General features: G+C 43.4%; 1 protein-coding gene across 2 annotated transcripts in view; it reads right to left on the bottom strand.

Moving 5' to 3' along the window:
- fam135a (family with sequence similarity 135 member A) overlaps positions 1-17,284 on the bottom strand; it is a 37,662-nt gene extending 20,378 nt beyond the window's left edge. Inside the window, exons 1-6 of one of the 2 annotated variants that reach the window (XM_079511723.1) lie at positions 16,964-17,284; positions 12,941-13,070; positions 8,535-8,614; positions 4,159-4,298; positions 3,270-3,340; positions 1,816-1,989 (exon numbers count right to left, since the gene is read on the bottom strand). In XM_079511723.1, the coding sequence (XP_079367849.1) occupies positions 1,816-1,989; positions 3,270-3,340; positions 4,159-4,298; positions 8,535-8,614; positions 12,941-13,017 (542 nt within the window). In that variant the 5' untranslated portion in view covers positions 13,018-13,070; positions 16,964-17,284. Of the gene's footprint in view, positions 1-1,815; positions 1,990-3,269; positions 3,341-3,946; positions 3,983-4,158; positions 4,299-8,534; positions 8,615-12,940; positions 13,071-16,963 lie in introns of those variants that run through there. The other variant, XM_079511724.1, reaches the window with a different exon arrangement.
- Between the last annotated feature and the right edge of the window lie 221 nt (positions 17,285-17,505).

Raw genomic sequence — 17,505 nt, 5'->3', positions numbered from 1 at the left:
CACAAAATCACTTGAGATGGGGGTTCAAAGTCAAATACATTTGGGGGACCTTCAACAAGAAAACCTCTGTGAACCACTGTACCGCCACACCTATCCTTGGTGCAAGTATATTTGTGTGCAGGGGTATGGCTTCATGTTAGTGGTCAGCACTGCACTGCCCACACATGCTTATTAATTGGAGACACTTGCAAGGCCAGAGAGGCGAACCAGTACTTTGTGATGACCTTTAGGATGCTCACAAACAGCTCGCCTTGGGGCTTTGTTATTCCGACTCTGATTACTGTTGACTTGTTGTTACGACCACTGCAATGTGTCATGACAATGATGCTCACTGTAGAGCTCTCCTCGTTAAGCAACAGAAAATCTCACGACTGAGAAATGTTGTATGGTCAAGTCCTATTGTGCAATTTGTGAAACAGTGTGAAAGGAGCCCCCTTTAGCAAAACAAATGTGGGTGTACTACTGGATTCTGACCTCTGCCTTGAGGCTCAGGTAAAAAGAAAACGTGTTTAGTACATGTTTTTTCCACCTTAGAAACATCCACAGAATCAGACCAGTCCTTTCCACCGCCAACCTTCACAAAGTTGTCAACGCCCGTATTTAATCTGGCCTGGACTACTGTAACGCACCATGCTCCACTCTCAGCGAGGGGTGTCAGGATCCACACAGCGCCTGCTGTTGGTGCAGAATGCGGCTGCCTGACTCACTGCTGGGATTGGGAGATCATGCTTCCATAGACGGCTTCTATGGAATCCAAAAATCAGTCATGGCGACTGAGAATCCATGAGCTCTATACTGGCATTTACTCAACTCGACTAGACCTAGGACATTGAATAGGAGATTTAATTGACCGCTAAAAGAAAGAAGAAACTGTCTTAGGTGACTTGTAATTGATGTAACAGGTGTATTCTGGTGTACTACTTTTTGGTACACTTACTCTATATTTTGGTGTTATGGTGATTCTGCATTGAATTCAAACTGAAACAACAACGACTCAACTATGTATTGCCATTTTTTGTATTCCAACAAAATACAACCCAAGTTAATGCTTCCCAAATGTCCCCATGCCAAGGACCCCAAAATAGTGGTAGCCTCTCTGGCAGCGGCCCACCTATTCCCAAATGCTTCAAGATTTCTTTCAAGAAAATACATAACAGAGGGAGGGAGGTACAGTAGGTACATTAGGGAGGCAGACAGACAGACAGACAGACAGACAGACGGGCTGGTGCAGAGCCACCAGACAGACAGACCTTATGAGGGGCTGGTGCAGAGCCACCAGACAGAAAGACCTTATGAGGGGCTGGTGCAGAGCCACCAGACAGACCTGATGAGGGGCTGGTGCAGAGCCACCAGACAGACAGACAGACCTGATGAGGGGCTGGTGCAGAGCCACCAGACAGACAGACAGACAGACAGACCTGATGAGGGGCTGGTGCAGAGCCACCAGACAGACAGACAGACAGACCTGATGAGGGGCTGGTGCAGAGCCACCAGACAGACAGACAGACAGACCTGATGAGGGGCTGGTGCAGAGCCACCAGACAGACAGACAGACAGACAGACAGACCTGATGAGGGGCTGGTGCAGGGCCACCAGACAGACAGACAGACAGACAGACAGACCTGATGAGGGGCTGGTGCAGAGCCACCAGACAGACAGACCTGATGAGGGGCTGGTGCAGAGCCACCAGACAGACAGACAGACAGACAGACAGACAGACAGACAGACAGACAGACAGACAGACAGACAGACAGACCTGATGAGGGGCTGGTGCAGAGCCACCAGACAGACAGACAGACAGACAGACAGACAGACCTGATGAGGGGCTGGTGCAGGGCCACCAGGGAGGCGTGGATGGCCATGGAGATGACAGACAGGTGGAAGTAGTCGAACATGACGTTGACGTGCTGGTGGATGCCTCGCTGGAGGCTAAAGTGCAAACGAAGAGTGCGGCTGCTGATGCTCTGGAGGGAGCTGGAGTCATCCGACCTGCGGGGAAAAAACAAGATTCAAGATTCAATACTTTATTGCCATGTCAAGTTGTCAACAGAGTTGATTGAAATTCCAGACATACATCACATATTCATACAGTAGAAAAAGATACAAAAGTACAAACATATGAGAGGGCCCAATAAATAAGAATGAAAAACGTTACAATTCATGTTGAATAAATAAGAATTCATCGCAGACATCGTTTGTTTTTACTTCACGCTGAAAGTGAAAAGAGGGTCGGAGTTCAGGAGGCGAGGAGCCTCGGGAGAAGTGCCATTTTTGAAGCGTGAGGTATTGCACTTTAGAGACCGAAGTCTCTTACCTGAGGGCAGGGGTGCAAAGAGAGAGCTGGCAGGGTGGGAGGGGTCGGCAATGACCTTCTGCATCCTACGCTTGGTGCGTGTGGTGTAGATAGAGGAGACAGTTGGAAGGTCGTGGCCGATGATTTTTGACGCAGTGCGTACCACCCTTACCAGCTGTTTCCTCTCTAAGACGGTGGTGTTTCCGTACCACACTGTGACTGAGAAGACGAGGACACTCTCCACAGAGTCCACAGTGGCTCTATAAAAGTGAACCAAGTTGAACCAACGCCTCCCCAGTCACACCAAACTTCTTCAACAGACGCAGAAAGTGAAGCCTCTGATGGGCTTTGCTCAGGATGTTACTGGTGTTAACTTCCCATTTCAGGGAGCGGCAAATAGTGGTGCCAAGGAATTTAAAGCTGTCAACCCCGTCAACCGGCTGGTCGCTAATAACCAGGGACGGGGGAACAATATCGCTTTTCCGAAAGTTGCCGCTGCCACCTCAGCGTAGGCGGTCGTCACCGTTTTTAATGTAACCGACGACTGTCGTGTCATCTGCATACTTAAAAAAAAAGAAAAATTGAGAATGAGAAATAAAGTCGTTGGTGTAAAGGGCAAAGAGGGCTGAGAGAACACAACCCTGGGGGGCCCCAGGGTTGAGAGTCATGGTTTGAGAAAGCATGTTGCCTATCTTTACCATTGCTTCCGGTTTGATAGAAAGTCTAGAATCCAGACACAAAGAGAGAGATTGATACCCAGAGCCAAGAGTTTGTCAAATAGTTTGATGGGCACAATTGTGTTAAATGCGGAACTGAAATAAATAAAAAACATGTGGCAACAAAACATGCGGTTCAATGAACGCGGATTATACAGTAGGATTCAATCGCTCCTTGACTCCACAAGGAGCGGGCTGTGAGCCTGCTTACAGATTGGGTGGTTACAACTGCATGCGCATGCAGACGGCGGAACACTTACGAGTAGTCGCCATCCGTGAAATACAAATCTAAGAAGAGCTGGAAATCCATGTCATTGAGATTGTCTTCCACCTGAGCGAGAGAGATAACAACAAAAATGTATTCAACAAGGGACACATTCAATTAACCACTTAAGCACTGTAATTAGTCTTACAACAAATAGCAAAAACATAGCGGGTCACAAAGCTCAAACGTGCTGTGACGCAACGCATGGTGAGCTTATACATATATGTCTATATAGAGACACCAGGGTTAACCATTTGGACCCCAGCATGTAAGCATTGCTGACCCATGAGGCTCGAGGCTCATAGTGCAGGACCCCAGCATGTAAGCATTTCTGAGCCATGAGGCTCGATACTCATAGTGCAGGAGCCTATCTCCTGTTTCTGTAGCGTGAGGCAGCTTGATGTACAAGTACACCCCCTGGACATGACGCAATGTCACAGGGACTTACCCCCAATCCAACCCTTGATGCTGAGTGCCAAGCAGGGAGGCAGTGAGCCTATTATGGGGTGAACAACAACGCCAAAGATAGCAGATCTACAAGCTCACAAAGTTGTTGTAGATCGGCTATGGTTAGAATTACAGAGTTATACCTTCTACCGGTGAAAAATCGTACCCATTTTATACATACATCCAAAAGCATCATCACTTTGAAGATGAGGACTACAATCTTACCTTCTTCTCATCCAACAGCATCATCACTTTGAAGATGAGGACTACAATCTTACCTTCTTCTCATCCAACAGCATCATCACTTTGAAGATGAGGACTACAATCTTACCTTCTTCTCATCCAACAGCATCATCACTTTGAAGATGAGGACTACAATCTTACCTTCTTCTCATCCAACAGCATCATCACTTTGAAGATGAGGACTACAATCTTACCTTCTTCTCATCCAACAGCATCATCACTTTGAAGATGAGGACGTCGTTGACAACGATCTCCTCGTTCTTGTACAGGATCTGGAAGGTTTTGCTGCAGATGACGTCGTCTTGGACAGAAGCTGGGAAGGCCAGATCTGAACCTACAGAAAAAGGGAAGACATGTAAAAAATAATAATCATACAGTGAGCTGTTAGATCTGCCATTCTCATTACTTTTTCCACGATACCTGTGTACGACAAAGATGCTTACTGTAACTGGTTCATCTTTTTATTGATTTTTTAAAAAGTGGTTCTTGAATAATCTATAGAATAATCGCCAAGAAGATAATTGATAGCAGTGGTTCTCAAAGTCAGGACTGGGGACCCCCAGTCACGTGGGCCTTGAGGGGGTTCCAGGGGGTCCCCATCAAAATTAGTTAATAGAGGTTTAAATAATGTTTAACTACTTTAACCCTATACACACACACACACACAACAGCTATTTGCAAATACCAAATCTACAAGCTCACAGCCCTATGTGTCTAGTAGGGATGGGACAGTTCAGCGGTTATGTGTTTAACCAGAATGTTTCATTAAAATGTATAAATGTTAACCGAATATTAATGAGATAAATCACTTAAATATAATCTATAATTGTTACTCATGCAATCTTTTACAATAGAAAACAACCTTTCAAAAAGGGGATATAGACCTAATGCATGTTACAATACATGTGACTGTCTGTTAACCACGGCAAACCGGCCACAGTCATAAAGGTTAACCCATTTTGGGCGGGAACCCCTTTTGGTGTTAGCATTAGGTTATGCTTTAGCTATTGAAAAATAGCAGATCTACAAGCTCATAGCGCGCCACCGAGTGGCGCGCTACGAGCTTGTAGGTCTGCTATTTTTGAAAAATCGAAGAACGACTGACATAGAAACATAGCTTTTTCAGAAAACTGTCAGGATGTAGAAGACATTTTTAGAATCTGATCTCAGGTCAAAACGGGTTAAATGTTTACCGAAAATGAACACTCTCCAAAAAATGCCCATCCCAAATGTCTGGTCTAGAGAGAAACCACAAGACATGAGAAAGACGGATTACGGAACAAGGACTATTCTGTCCGGCTGAGGCCAGACGGCAGTGTGTGCATCAGGTGCTGCTTTTGACACATGGCTGATAGTTTTATGCCTGGCTGGGACTGAAGGACTTCTAGGCCAACGTCTAGCATCATCACATGGTATTATTAAAATGGAAAAGCCCATTCTACAAATGCCTTCTAAAATCAGTAGCTCTCAATCAGTAGCTCTCAAACTCTCAAGATCTTACAAAAATGTCATTTTAGATTTTAGCGATCTATCGATGCTGCCGTGCAGAAACCGATTTTACCTCTACATTCTAACTTGATCATAACTACAGCATCACACAAAAGCATAGAAAGTAGCAGATCCACAAGCTCGATACAACACGTTTTGAGCTTGTAGATCTGCTACTTATGCCATTTTGGAATTTGAATCCCGAAAAAGTAACAGTTTTGGAAATATGAGGTTTGCACCCGACAGATATATAGAAACATATAGCAAGTATTTCCAGAAAACGGTTAGGATTTAGAAGGCATTTGTAGAATGGGCCTCAGGTCTTAACGGGTCAAGAGCTATTGCAGACAAATGAGGGCAAACTGTACAGAGCTGAAGAGAGCCAGTAGTCGCCCTCAGGCAGAAACCTTGTTGTTACAGTATTCTGCATATTTTTTATTTTTTTCTTAAATGAATGCCCAATTTATATATTTATTTATTTTTACTTTGGCACGATGACAATATTGCACAAAAGTAGCACAGAAATTGCTAATCTTTGCATTTAAAAATGCTTTAAAAAAAGGCAGACACTGCATAGCCAAGGAGGTCTGGTCCAATTATTTCAGTGCACATAAGGATCACAGAAACAAAAATATGCAGTATTTATGAAAAAACATTTATGTTTTCTTTTTTATCCCATTGTGACCAGCCTTGGTGGGGGGGATAAAGAATGGGGTTCTTTGAGGGGCCGGAGCAGCACCAAAGGGTATGAGCCATATGTACCAGGCCTTCAACGAAACACAGAGAACAAGGAGGCATTTGTGAGATAAGCCAGCGGGCCCTACCAGCTCCCTGCCAGCAGCACCACACAAATCCACCACACTAGATGCCAAACATTTGGCCTAATGTCTGACTCTGAGAAAATGTGTGCAGGAGTTGAACTTGAAACTAAGGTCTCAGAGGAACTTGCCCGTCAGGCAAGTACAGGTCATGTTCTACTCGCCCAAAGGTCATGTGCACTAGCCTGGCTAATAAGCCAGACCGAATCAGCCGCTGGCAAAAAAACGGTCTGGAGAGGCTCAATTGTACGCCCATTTCCTACACCAGAGAACTGGTGTGGCCAATCGGGACACGGTATGCAATATGGGCGGGCTTTGGTACAGTGACGTTAAATGCTTGAGACCTTTGACTGACAGTAGCTCTGACCAATTGCGTCAAAGAGAAAATGTTTGAACCCGCCCCCCGGGAAACAAGATCCATACACAGCATCTCCAGACTCAAATACCACACAACAGTGTGATTTGAGTCTGGCTTATTAGCCAGGCTACATGTGCACTTGCCCAAAATGGAAATAGTTCATTATAAAATGATAGGTAAAATGTACACTTGTAGAACAAATTCAAATTAATTATTATTATTAATATTAGGGGGGGGGGGGGGGCGAAATCCAATCACAACTGGGCTAAAACACAGCCAGGGCCTGGAGGTTCAGTCCCTGTGCTAAAACACAGCCAGGGCCTGGAGGTTTCAGTCCCTGTGCTAAAACACAGCCAGGGACTGGAGGTTCAGTCCCTGTGCTAAAACACAGCCAGGGGCTGGAGGTTTCAGTCCCTGTGCTAAAACACAGCCAGGGCCTGGAGGTTCAGTCCCTGTGCTAAAACACAGCCAGGGCCTGGAGGTTCAGTCCCTGTGCTAAAACACAGCCAGGGCCTGGAGGTTCAGTCCCTGTGCTAAAACACAGCCAGGGCCTGGAGGTTCAGTCCCTGTGCTAAAACACAGCCAGGGCCTGGAGGTTCAGTCCCTGTGCTAAAACACAGCCAGGGCTGGAGGTTCAGTCCCTGTGCTAAAACACAGCCAGGGACTGGAGGTTTCAGTCCCTGTGCTAAAACACAGCCAGGGACTGGAGGTTCAGTCCCTGTGCTAAAACACAGCCAGGGACTGGAGGTGCTAAAAAACAGCCAGGGCCTGGAGGTGCAATCATGTAGCTTGTCCAACATTTTCAGTGGGTCTAGCGCTCCAGCTGATCTCTATGGACAGTTTATGGAAAGAAGCTCGGAAGCTTTTTGGTACATTGACACCACAACACGACTGGGTTAGTTGAATCCACTGGAAATTTGATGGGGTTGAACAGTCTCTCACACACACACGCACACACACACACATTCTCTCTCTCTCTCACACACTTCCTGTGGCGTCATGTATGGTTCATGTATGTCAACATCATATTTATTTCCCCCGAATATCCAACTGCCTAGGCTAACTGCATTTTCACAATTTAATATCTATTATCATTATTATTAGGCCTAATAATTGTTTGTGTCATGATGAATGCTGTAGTTTCAAAGGAGCCTAAATAAACACCATTCTGATAAAAGTTCATGCTGCACACGAGCACGCACACACACACACACACACACACACACACACACACACACACACACACACACACACACACACACACACACACACACACACACACACACACACACACACACACACACACACACACACACACACACACACACACACACACACACACACACACACACACACACACACACACACACACACACACACACACACACACACACACACACACACACACACACACGTATGTAGGTCATAACTGTATTTCAGCTACACTAACCACTCATTAACTGCGTGATTATGATGTGGGCTAACGGTTACAAAAACAATCCATTATGCCAGTGCACAGTAATGCCTAGGAAATGACACAGATTGATGTATAGAACACACAAGATAAGGGAGTTCGTTCCGGGGGAATGCAGGTGTCTGACTCTGAATAAATGTGTGCAGGAGTTGAACTTGAAACTAAGGTCTCAGAGGAACTTGCCTGTCAGGCAAGTACAGGTCATGTTCTACTCGCCCAAAGGTCATGTGCACTTGCCCAAAATGGAAATAGTTCATTATAAAATGATAGGTAAAATGTACACTTGTAGAACAAATTCAAATTACAAAAACAAAAACAATCCATTATACCAGTGCACAGTAATGCCTAGGAAATGACACAGATTGATGTACAGAACACACAAGATAAGGGAGTTCGTTCCGGGGGAATGCAGGTGTCCTCAGTTGAACTCACCTGCTGGGTGGAGCAGACTGGCTTCCACCTTATGAGGGACCCGGGGCGGGACTTTCATGCTGGCACGAAGCTGGTAGAATCTGTGGAAACGCACGAAATCCTTACCGTTAGTTATACTTCAAAGGATATAATTGTATTAATCTAATACATAATTTAGTTGCTCCAGTCCCCACACACCTTTAGGGCATTTTGTGTCATTGTACATTTTGCACATTGTGTGAAATGTGTCCTCTGCATTTTACCTCCTAACTATTATAGCAGCAGTACTGCCAGTGAGAGTTATTAATACAGCCCCCAGGAGCACTTAGGTGTTAATTAGGGGTTAGCTAGGGGTTGCTCTGGGAAAGGTTGACACAGACTGGGCGGACCGGACCGCCCTGCAGTCTCTGGTGAAAACTGAAAAGGGACCCTTGTGATTCGTCAGACAGCCTCTCTACCCATTCCCCAATCGCAGCCTAGCCAATGGAATCGACCCAGGGACTCGCAGTCAGGCATTAGAGCCCAGGTGGTACGTGCCCTAACCACACTCAGCTCACAGGTCGCCCTTACAGTCGCCCGCCTTCACGTTGAAGCCTTAGAACTTGTTAAAATCCAACTAAGTCCATTGTAAGCAGGACCTGAAGATGATCACATCCTTCCTCACGAGTCACCATAGGATTCAGGTTGAAAACCGACGAGGCCGCCCTTTAATATCCTCCCAGAGAAAGCTTGGTGCAAATTGGTCTTGTTGGCTAAAAGCTCATGTTCGTGTAAAATGAACCTCAACCTCTCATGAATGAATAATGATAAATTCTCTTTCAGACTCACTCATGTAGTAAACCTGAGCTCTTAAAGCACTGATGAGCTAAGAGCGCAAGGAGACGACAAGTCATCTCAGCTCAGCAGCACACCGAGCTGTATGATTATGCAGCATTTAGGAAGAAAAGTTCACGATGGTAGCTACTAGGAAGGATTAATGCTGTGCCGTTTCAAAATGACGCGAAATATACTTCCTGAGTCCCATGCCTTTCCTTTCAAACGTGGTGAATAATACATAAATACACCTCGTTGGACACATTGTTTCGCACCCAGCTGCCGACCAAGTACGTCCTGCGTTTGTGTTCGCTTCCTTGACGCGACTCTTCATGCGCTCTCGTCGCGAGGAGCATGCCCGACATACACGGGCCAAAATAGACTGCGCTCACAGCGTTGTAAAAGGGGTGATTTAGACACATGATCAGCATGACAGCGTTAAGGGGGAGGAGGAATCCCCGGCCTACTGTACACTGCAGAGCCTCAGTGGACCGTGGCACAGATCATTTGACACAACAGCATGCTATGATGTTACACAAGACAGTGAAGTCACTGACTACACTGATTCAAGAGACGTGACTGGGGTTAGGATCCAGAATCAGAGGAACTGGAATCGGCTCCATCACATTTGGAACCGTTTCTGGGGCGGGTTTGTCACATTGTCAGAGCTGGTATGTGGACTTTACGTCTGCTATACAATTACAGTACCAGTGTGGTTCTCAAAACTTTATCATTTCAAGGACCACCATAACTCTGAGAGTACAAATGGACCCGTAATGTTCCATTTGGTTCCAATTGTACACTCTCAGAGTTACAGACTTGATAAGGGTCCATTTGGGAACCCCTTATACAGTAGGAATCGTTAAAGGGAACCATTAAATTCCTAAAGGATCCCAACCATAGATGTGAGTTTGTACCATACTTGCTCAAGTTAAAATGTACAAATATTCACATGATTCCAGCTTCATTAGAGATATCTCTGCAAGGTCTGCTCCAACCTGCAAGTACAGTATGATGTACAGTAAGAGCAAAATGGCTGCGATTACCATCAATGGAGTTAACAGCGATGTACCATTAATAGGCCAAATAGATGCTTTAACATTTTGGATAATACAAAGTAAAATATAACAAGTAAGACGCGCAAACGCGGGAAGCGAACGCAGCTCGTAAATTGCAATAACAACAATTAGAATAAATTACGTACTTTTTAAGGTTTTTTTTAAGTTAAGTTTTTTTAAATTAAATGTTTTTTCAAGTTTTTTTTAGTGTGTGTATGTGTGCGTGCGTGCGTGTTTCTTTTTTAAGTTTTTTTTTAAGTTAAGTTTTTTTTTAAGTTAAGTTTTTTGTGTGTGCGTTTTTCCTTTTTAAGTTTTTTTTTTAAGTTAAGTTTTTTTTTAAGTGAAGTTTTTTTTTAAGTTAAGTTTTTTGTGTGTGCGTTTTTCCTTTTTAAGTTTTTTTTTTAAGTTAAGTTTTTTTTTAAGGTAAGTTTTTTGTGTGTGCGTTTTTCCTTTTTACGTTTTTTTTAAGTTAAGTTTTTTTTTAAGTTAAGTTTTTTTTTAAGTTAAGCTTTTTGTGTGTGCGTTTTTCCTTTTTAAGTTTTTTTTTAAGTTAAGTTTTTTTTTAAGTTAAGTTTTTTGTGTGTGTGCGTTTTTCCTTTTTAAGTTAAGTTTTTTTTTAAGTTACGTTTTTTTTTAAGTTAAGTTTTTTGTGTGTGTGTGTGTGCGTGTGTGCGTGCGTGCGTGCGTGCGTGCGTGTGTGTGCGTGCATGTGTGTGTGTGTGTGTTTTTGTGTGTGATACAGCTGCGCCCTCTGGTGGTGGGCGGGTGGTGTTACAGCGTGACACACAGACACACACACACACAGACACACGGACGTGATCTGCTGGGTCTCATAGTAAATGCTCACTGCGTTCGCAACTAACTGATTGGCATGATTAATTGATTGAGAAAAGAAATTATAAAAAATAGCAATGCGAGGATTACAAAAGAAAGACTTATTTCCATCGAGGTCCTCTCACATTAAATAGAACAATAAGTTAAAATCAGACCCGTCTGAAGTGAGTGGTGCTGTACTGCGCCATGGCCTGTGTGCGCGGGCGTGTGTGAGTGAGTGAGTGAGTGAGTGAGTGAGTGAGTGTGTACTGTTCAAACAAAACCGTAACATGACCATAACATATACAGTACATACATAACAAGTGCTCCCCTATAGTATCTATCCTCCTAAAATGCCCCTTTATAGGGGAACCTTTTCCATTATAGCCATATTTTTAAATCATGACTTCAACAGTGTCCGTAAATGATATACAAACGTACTGAGGCGTATTTAGGTCACATAGCCATCAGTTTGCATATTATTCCAACTAACCTCAGTTAAACTAAATTAATTGCACAAGTTCATGTAACACCACCAGCAAAACATGGGTGTACCATCTATAGTTGTCAGACCACTTCAGAGAAAATGCTGGCAATGTAAACATGGTTAGTAGCTCTCCACTGCTAACGTAACCCATAACTACAGGTTTGATATTGCATGGTTTGTAAACCTAAATTGAGACTTTGTTGTCATGGGGTTCACACTGACTGTAGCATAAATTGGACATTGGAATGAGCTGGCAGGAAGCAAAAGCGCAGGCCCAGAAGAGAGTGAGATGGAGAGCTCTGGTGGACGCCCTATGCCCCTCGACAGGGTAAAGAGGATTAAGTCAAGTAAGTCAAGTAGCATAAATTAGTACACACAACGGCAGTATATCCTGTGTTTATCAACTTGACCAATAATCTGGCATTGCTTGCAGTGCCAGTGATGGGGCAACAACGCTAGTCAGGCGTTTCTTCTCTCAGTCTGGACAAAGGAGGGTCTTCTTCTTGTTCTCAGGGTTCAAATGAGGTCTCTCCAACCCCACAGAACTAGCCAGAGGTCCAATGGGACACACCAACAGAATGGCTCCCCATCTAATCGCGCTGCTGCTCACCCTAGGAATAACTTGCTCCGCAGGTGTATATTTAAGCAACCCTATTTTCAATCAACAACTTCAGCACGGCAATAAATGCACTGTGCTTCTGACTGTCTGTCTACCTTCCTGTCTGCCTGTCTGTCTGTCTGTCCGTCTGTCTACTTACCATAATCAACATGTTAGCTTGGCATGGCCAGACTAATATCACTGACACTGACGTAGATATTAGTCTGGAATCTGTGTTTGTGGAACCTGCATTTCCAAGAGGCAAATTTAAAAAAAAGCCTCCCTATATTTGCATACTGGGCCCCGATTGGTCCCTCACTACTTCGGAGGGAGTGAAATACAATCAACTGAGCAGTGCCAGACCAAATCTGCGAGGGCTATAATCATTTGTATTTTTTTGTAATGGCAGATTAGTCTGGTTTTCATGCTATTTCAGGCAGATATACAAGCTCATAGAGTTTGTAGATTTTTTTGAAGAATCTTGAAGATGTGTGCAAATCTCTGGATACATTTTTCTTTTTAAAGTGAACATTTTTAACTAAAATCTTTGCTTTTGGGGGTCCCTGGCACAAAATAATATGAGATGGTGGTCAGCGGCCAAATACAGAGAATACATTTTTCAGAAAACTGAAATGGGTCAAAAGCTGCAACTACTCACCCTCTTTGGAACAGGTCCACGTTGTAGAACTTGTGGAGCTCCACAGCGAACTCCACCGTGGCCTGGACTTCACTCATCTTGTTCTTTAGAGGCTGAGGTGCCTTACATCATCTGGGACAGACCTGTTGGCCTACACAGACACAGCAATCATGTAGACACTGCATCATCATCATTCTGGGACAGACCTGTCGTCGGGCCTACATGCACCAGACTCTTTTCCCCGTGCTTCACCCAGGTCCCAGGTGGATGGGTTTTTCCTATGAGGTTAGGGTTACGCCAGGACTCCACTGCAGCCATCGGGCGTCCGTCAGCATCGTGTCAACGTCAACGCAGGGAATGTTCCCTTCAATGAAGGGCGCTCCACTGCCGACGGTTGCGTTTGGACGGCGTCACCCATTTGCCCCGGTTGATTTTTTGACGCTGTCCAAACATGTCGCAACGTTACGCACTCAGTGGAGCCCCGGCCTTAGGCATAGTGTTTGTGAGTGCAAGGTTATGGTTAGGGTAATCCCTCAAGACAGTTACAGTAGCCTGGTATCCAGCCTGCTTGCTACATGCAGCTTTTTTTTCTTTTTACAGTCTTGAAAGCATCTCCTTGCACAAATGGGAGAAAACGAAGTCTTCTGATTGGCAAGTCACTTCCTGACAATACGAGTCACGCTACGTGAGAAAAAGACGAAGGTAGCGAATCAGGCTGGATTCCAGGCTACAGCTTCCGAATATGTCGGCAACTCCCATTACAACATGTAGAGTAGGAATGAAAACAAAGGAGCACCACCGGAAGAGAAGGGCAAAAGGAGATTGAACGGGCCAACATCCGGTCTGGCCACGCGGGGGAATTGGGAGGCACCCCCCCAGAGGCAAATTGCCGATGGGTTCCCAGATTGGGGTTAGGAACTGCTAGGAAAGCATCGTTTTTTGTGAAGCTAAAGGTTAGGGTTTAACCTGGGTGACACAGCGATGACAGAAGGAGTCCTCTACAGACACACAGCAATCATGTTGATGTTGCATCATCATTCTGGAACAAACCTTCCTCATCCTACAGAGTACAAACCCTGACAGCAATCATATTGATGTCTCCTGTCAACAGTCTTGCCTAAGGCAAACAACCTTGGCTGCACCGTGTCAAATCACTCTTCTTTCCGATATCTCTTTCTTGAACACTACCTGTCTGAACACATAACGCACACAAAACACACTGGAGGCTACATGTTTTGGGGGGGGTTGAGAAGGTCTCTCTATTTTGTTGAATACTAGTAGTGTACGGCCTAATTGGTTAGCAGGGTGGCCAATTATAGAGCCAGTAAGCATGGAGCCAGGAAAGCTATGAATCACCAGACACACAAATAGGGCTGAAATATAATATGTACCATTTGAGAGTGTTACATGTGGGTATCCCATCTATTTGAATGCAAACCATTTTAAAGCCTCAATTTATTGAAAAAGAAAATTAACAGACTATATCAACCAATTTTGCAATTCTTTCTTACATGTCAACAAATCGATCAATTCATTTTGAACATATAGCAGATCTACAGGCTCAGATCGACAAGCTTTACAACAGCTTTGCAACGGATGCACGTGAGCTTGTAGATCTGCTATTTTCAAAATGTTTTTATAATTTTTATAATTTGTTTGTATCTTTTTGCCTATAATTAATTGATTATTTTGTATAATCAATTATGGATTAGTTTGCTTAACTGTTGCAGCACTACTTCTCTCAAATTCATTTTAGACTGAGAACTTGTTGCTCTGGCTGTTGCCTTGATAGTCGAAGGCCTAATCCAAATTGTAAATCAAGTCACATATTGACAGATACTGAGCAAATACTAAATACCGAAGCAGATACTAACCAGCAGAAGCTAAAAGGTAAATTGGTATTGTTGGCTATATAACATAAAAGTTCAAATATCTAAGAAATTATAAAATAATCCACAGAGAGAGAACTGAAGGCACCAGCAGGGCAGCATAGGAGACAATGGTCAACATGAATGTATCCAACACAATGCAGAATGCACATCGACAGATAGAGCTGGTAGTTAGTTACATGTTACACAAACGTGCGACAGATAGAGCTGGTAGTTAGTTACAGTTTACACAAACGTGTGAGTAAAAGGGTAACTACATTAAAATATAACATTCATTGAGGGAAAAAGCATAAATTACATATGTTATGCCACTGGCTCTGTTCAAAACACACACAACCGACAAAAAATACTTAAAGAAGAATTTGCTCAGTATCTGTCAATATGTGACTTGATTTTAAATTTAGATTAGGCTTTCGACTATCAAGGCAACAGCCAGAGCAACAAGTTATCAGTCTAAAATGAACTTGAGAGAAGTAGGGCTGCAACAGTTAAGCAAACTAATCCATAATTGATTATACAAAATAATCAATAAATTATAGGCAAAAAGGTACAAAAGAATTATATAAAAATCTAACATTTTGAAAATAGCAGATCTACAAGCTCACATGCATCCGTTGCAAAGCTGCTGTCGATCTGAGCCTGTAGATCTGCTATTTCCAAAATGAATTGATCGATTTGTTGACATGTAAGAAAGAATTGCAAAATAAAAACAAAAACATGCTTCTCGATTATTTCATTAGTCAAATAAGTAATTGATAGAATAAAAAAATCTATATCTATGGAAATTATCGATAGTTGCAGCCCTAAGCCGGCAGTGAGTGACACAAGTTCTCAGTTTAAAATGGACATGAGAAGCAGAGAAAGCAAGAGAACAGAGATAAAGACTAAGCTACCGACTGAAATGCACGCCAGGCTGGGCACAACAGCCAGCCATCTCCCAGATCTATGATTGAGGCTACAGATAAGACCAACTACAAAGGTCAATACATTGATGCCTCATTTATACAGTACTTGCACACCAGTCTTGCGCTGCCACAAAAAAACCCGATCTACAAGCCAATGGTGCTTCACACAGGCTTGCAGCTTGACATGTTGTGAGCTTGTTAGATCTGCTATTTTCGGGGCAAGACACCAGCAATGGTCAGCACAAAATGAAGTATACCTGAATCAGGCTTCATGGCATTGTGAAAAGACTCCCCAACCTAAAGTATGGAACAAACCTGCAGAAACACAACTGGCAAACTGAACATCCCTTTGAAGGCATCATTGAAAGCACATTTTTTGGGTATTCTTCTCTTAAACAACTAGATAGAATTCCAGGGCCTCAGAATTTTTGCTTGTCAGCATTTTAAGAGTCAAGACTAGTACCGTTATTCTATTGGGATTCATTGTACATATTGCATTTAGATTTGTCCAAAATTATGTTTTATATTTGATATTGCTATCACGATAATGTCCTCGTCTGGATTGATCATAGAGATTGATAATTGTCCTGTCTTATATACTTGTGGAAAGTCAGAGATTTGGCTGAAGAGGGAGCCAATAATATAAGTAAGCCGCAATCACGGCTGAGTAATCAGTTCGGAAAAGGAAAGTTGATAGATCTATTCATAACCTACAAGGTGCTTAAAGAATAACCTCTCAGTCATTACACCTCACTATTGTCTTGATCAGCAGAAAATAGAAATGGTTACAAATTCGATTTAACATATGCAAACATGAGACCGCATATACTCACACACTAGTACACTACAGTAGTCCATTGCGTAAAGATAACATTGCTATTTGGAAATAAGCCGGGTACACTCCCTTTTAAAAACTCCAGCTGAGCTGGTGCCTCCCTTAATTTAAATTCATGTCCATGTAATAAGTAATTAATAACCCAAGACGAGGGCTCTCTCAGATCAAAGATAAAAGTGGAGATCAATTAACCATAATTTGAATGACCTCTTCCAAAACATAATTTTTAATTTAAGGGCCCACAAAAAGTCAGCCAGGGTCGGCCCAGATCAAATCAACAGAAAATGAGAAATAATTACAAATCCGTACAAACTATGAACTAGCTAATAATGCTAACTGTTGGGTCTCTATGCGCACCCACAAACAGCTGGCAAAGAAACAGCCACAACATAGCTAACAGGCTAACGTTACTTACCATTGCATTGGATGAAGCTACTTGGCTAACTAACATTAGCTATAGCTAACCCCAACGTTAGCTCTTCTAAAGCCCACAGTCAGTCTTCTTCTCTTCGTCCTTCTCCCTTGGAAGACACTGAGAGAAAAACGCTTTTAGTACTTTTGTTTACCGATAAACTTCTGTATTGGCACGCCGACGTTACGGAAGAAGAGACAGTATAATGTCAATAAATCATCTCAAAGGGGACTCCAGGCGTCTTAAATACTGTCTGTCTGTCTGCGAGCTCGAGCTGGGGATTGTGTGTTCTGCCCTGTTCTGCTCTGTTCTGTTCAGTTGGCAGCCAGGCTGGGCTGACAGCACAGTCCCAGTGTTGCCATCACTGCTTATTATAAGCGACTTTGGGCTTGTTTTCTGTAAAGTTGCTTGTAAATCCCAAGGCCAAGGTTAAAATATGGATATACAGTAACAGGATAAAGATACACTGTATATCACTGTTTCTCCAAACAGTATAGGTCAGAACCCATTTGTGTGGGTCATGTGTGACAGTGTGTGTGTGTTAG

Source organism: Electrona antarctica (assembly GCF_951216825.1).
Source record: "Electrona antarctica genome assembly, chromosome: 10".
Lineage (NCBI taxonomy): Eukaryota > Metazoa > Chordata > Actinopteri > Myctophiformes > Myctophidae > Electrona > Electrona antarctica.
This window is presented reverse-complemented; position numbering and strand designations above follow the sequence as displayed.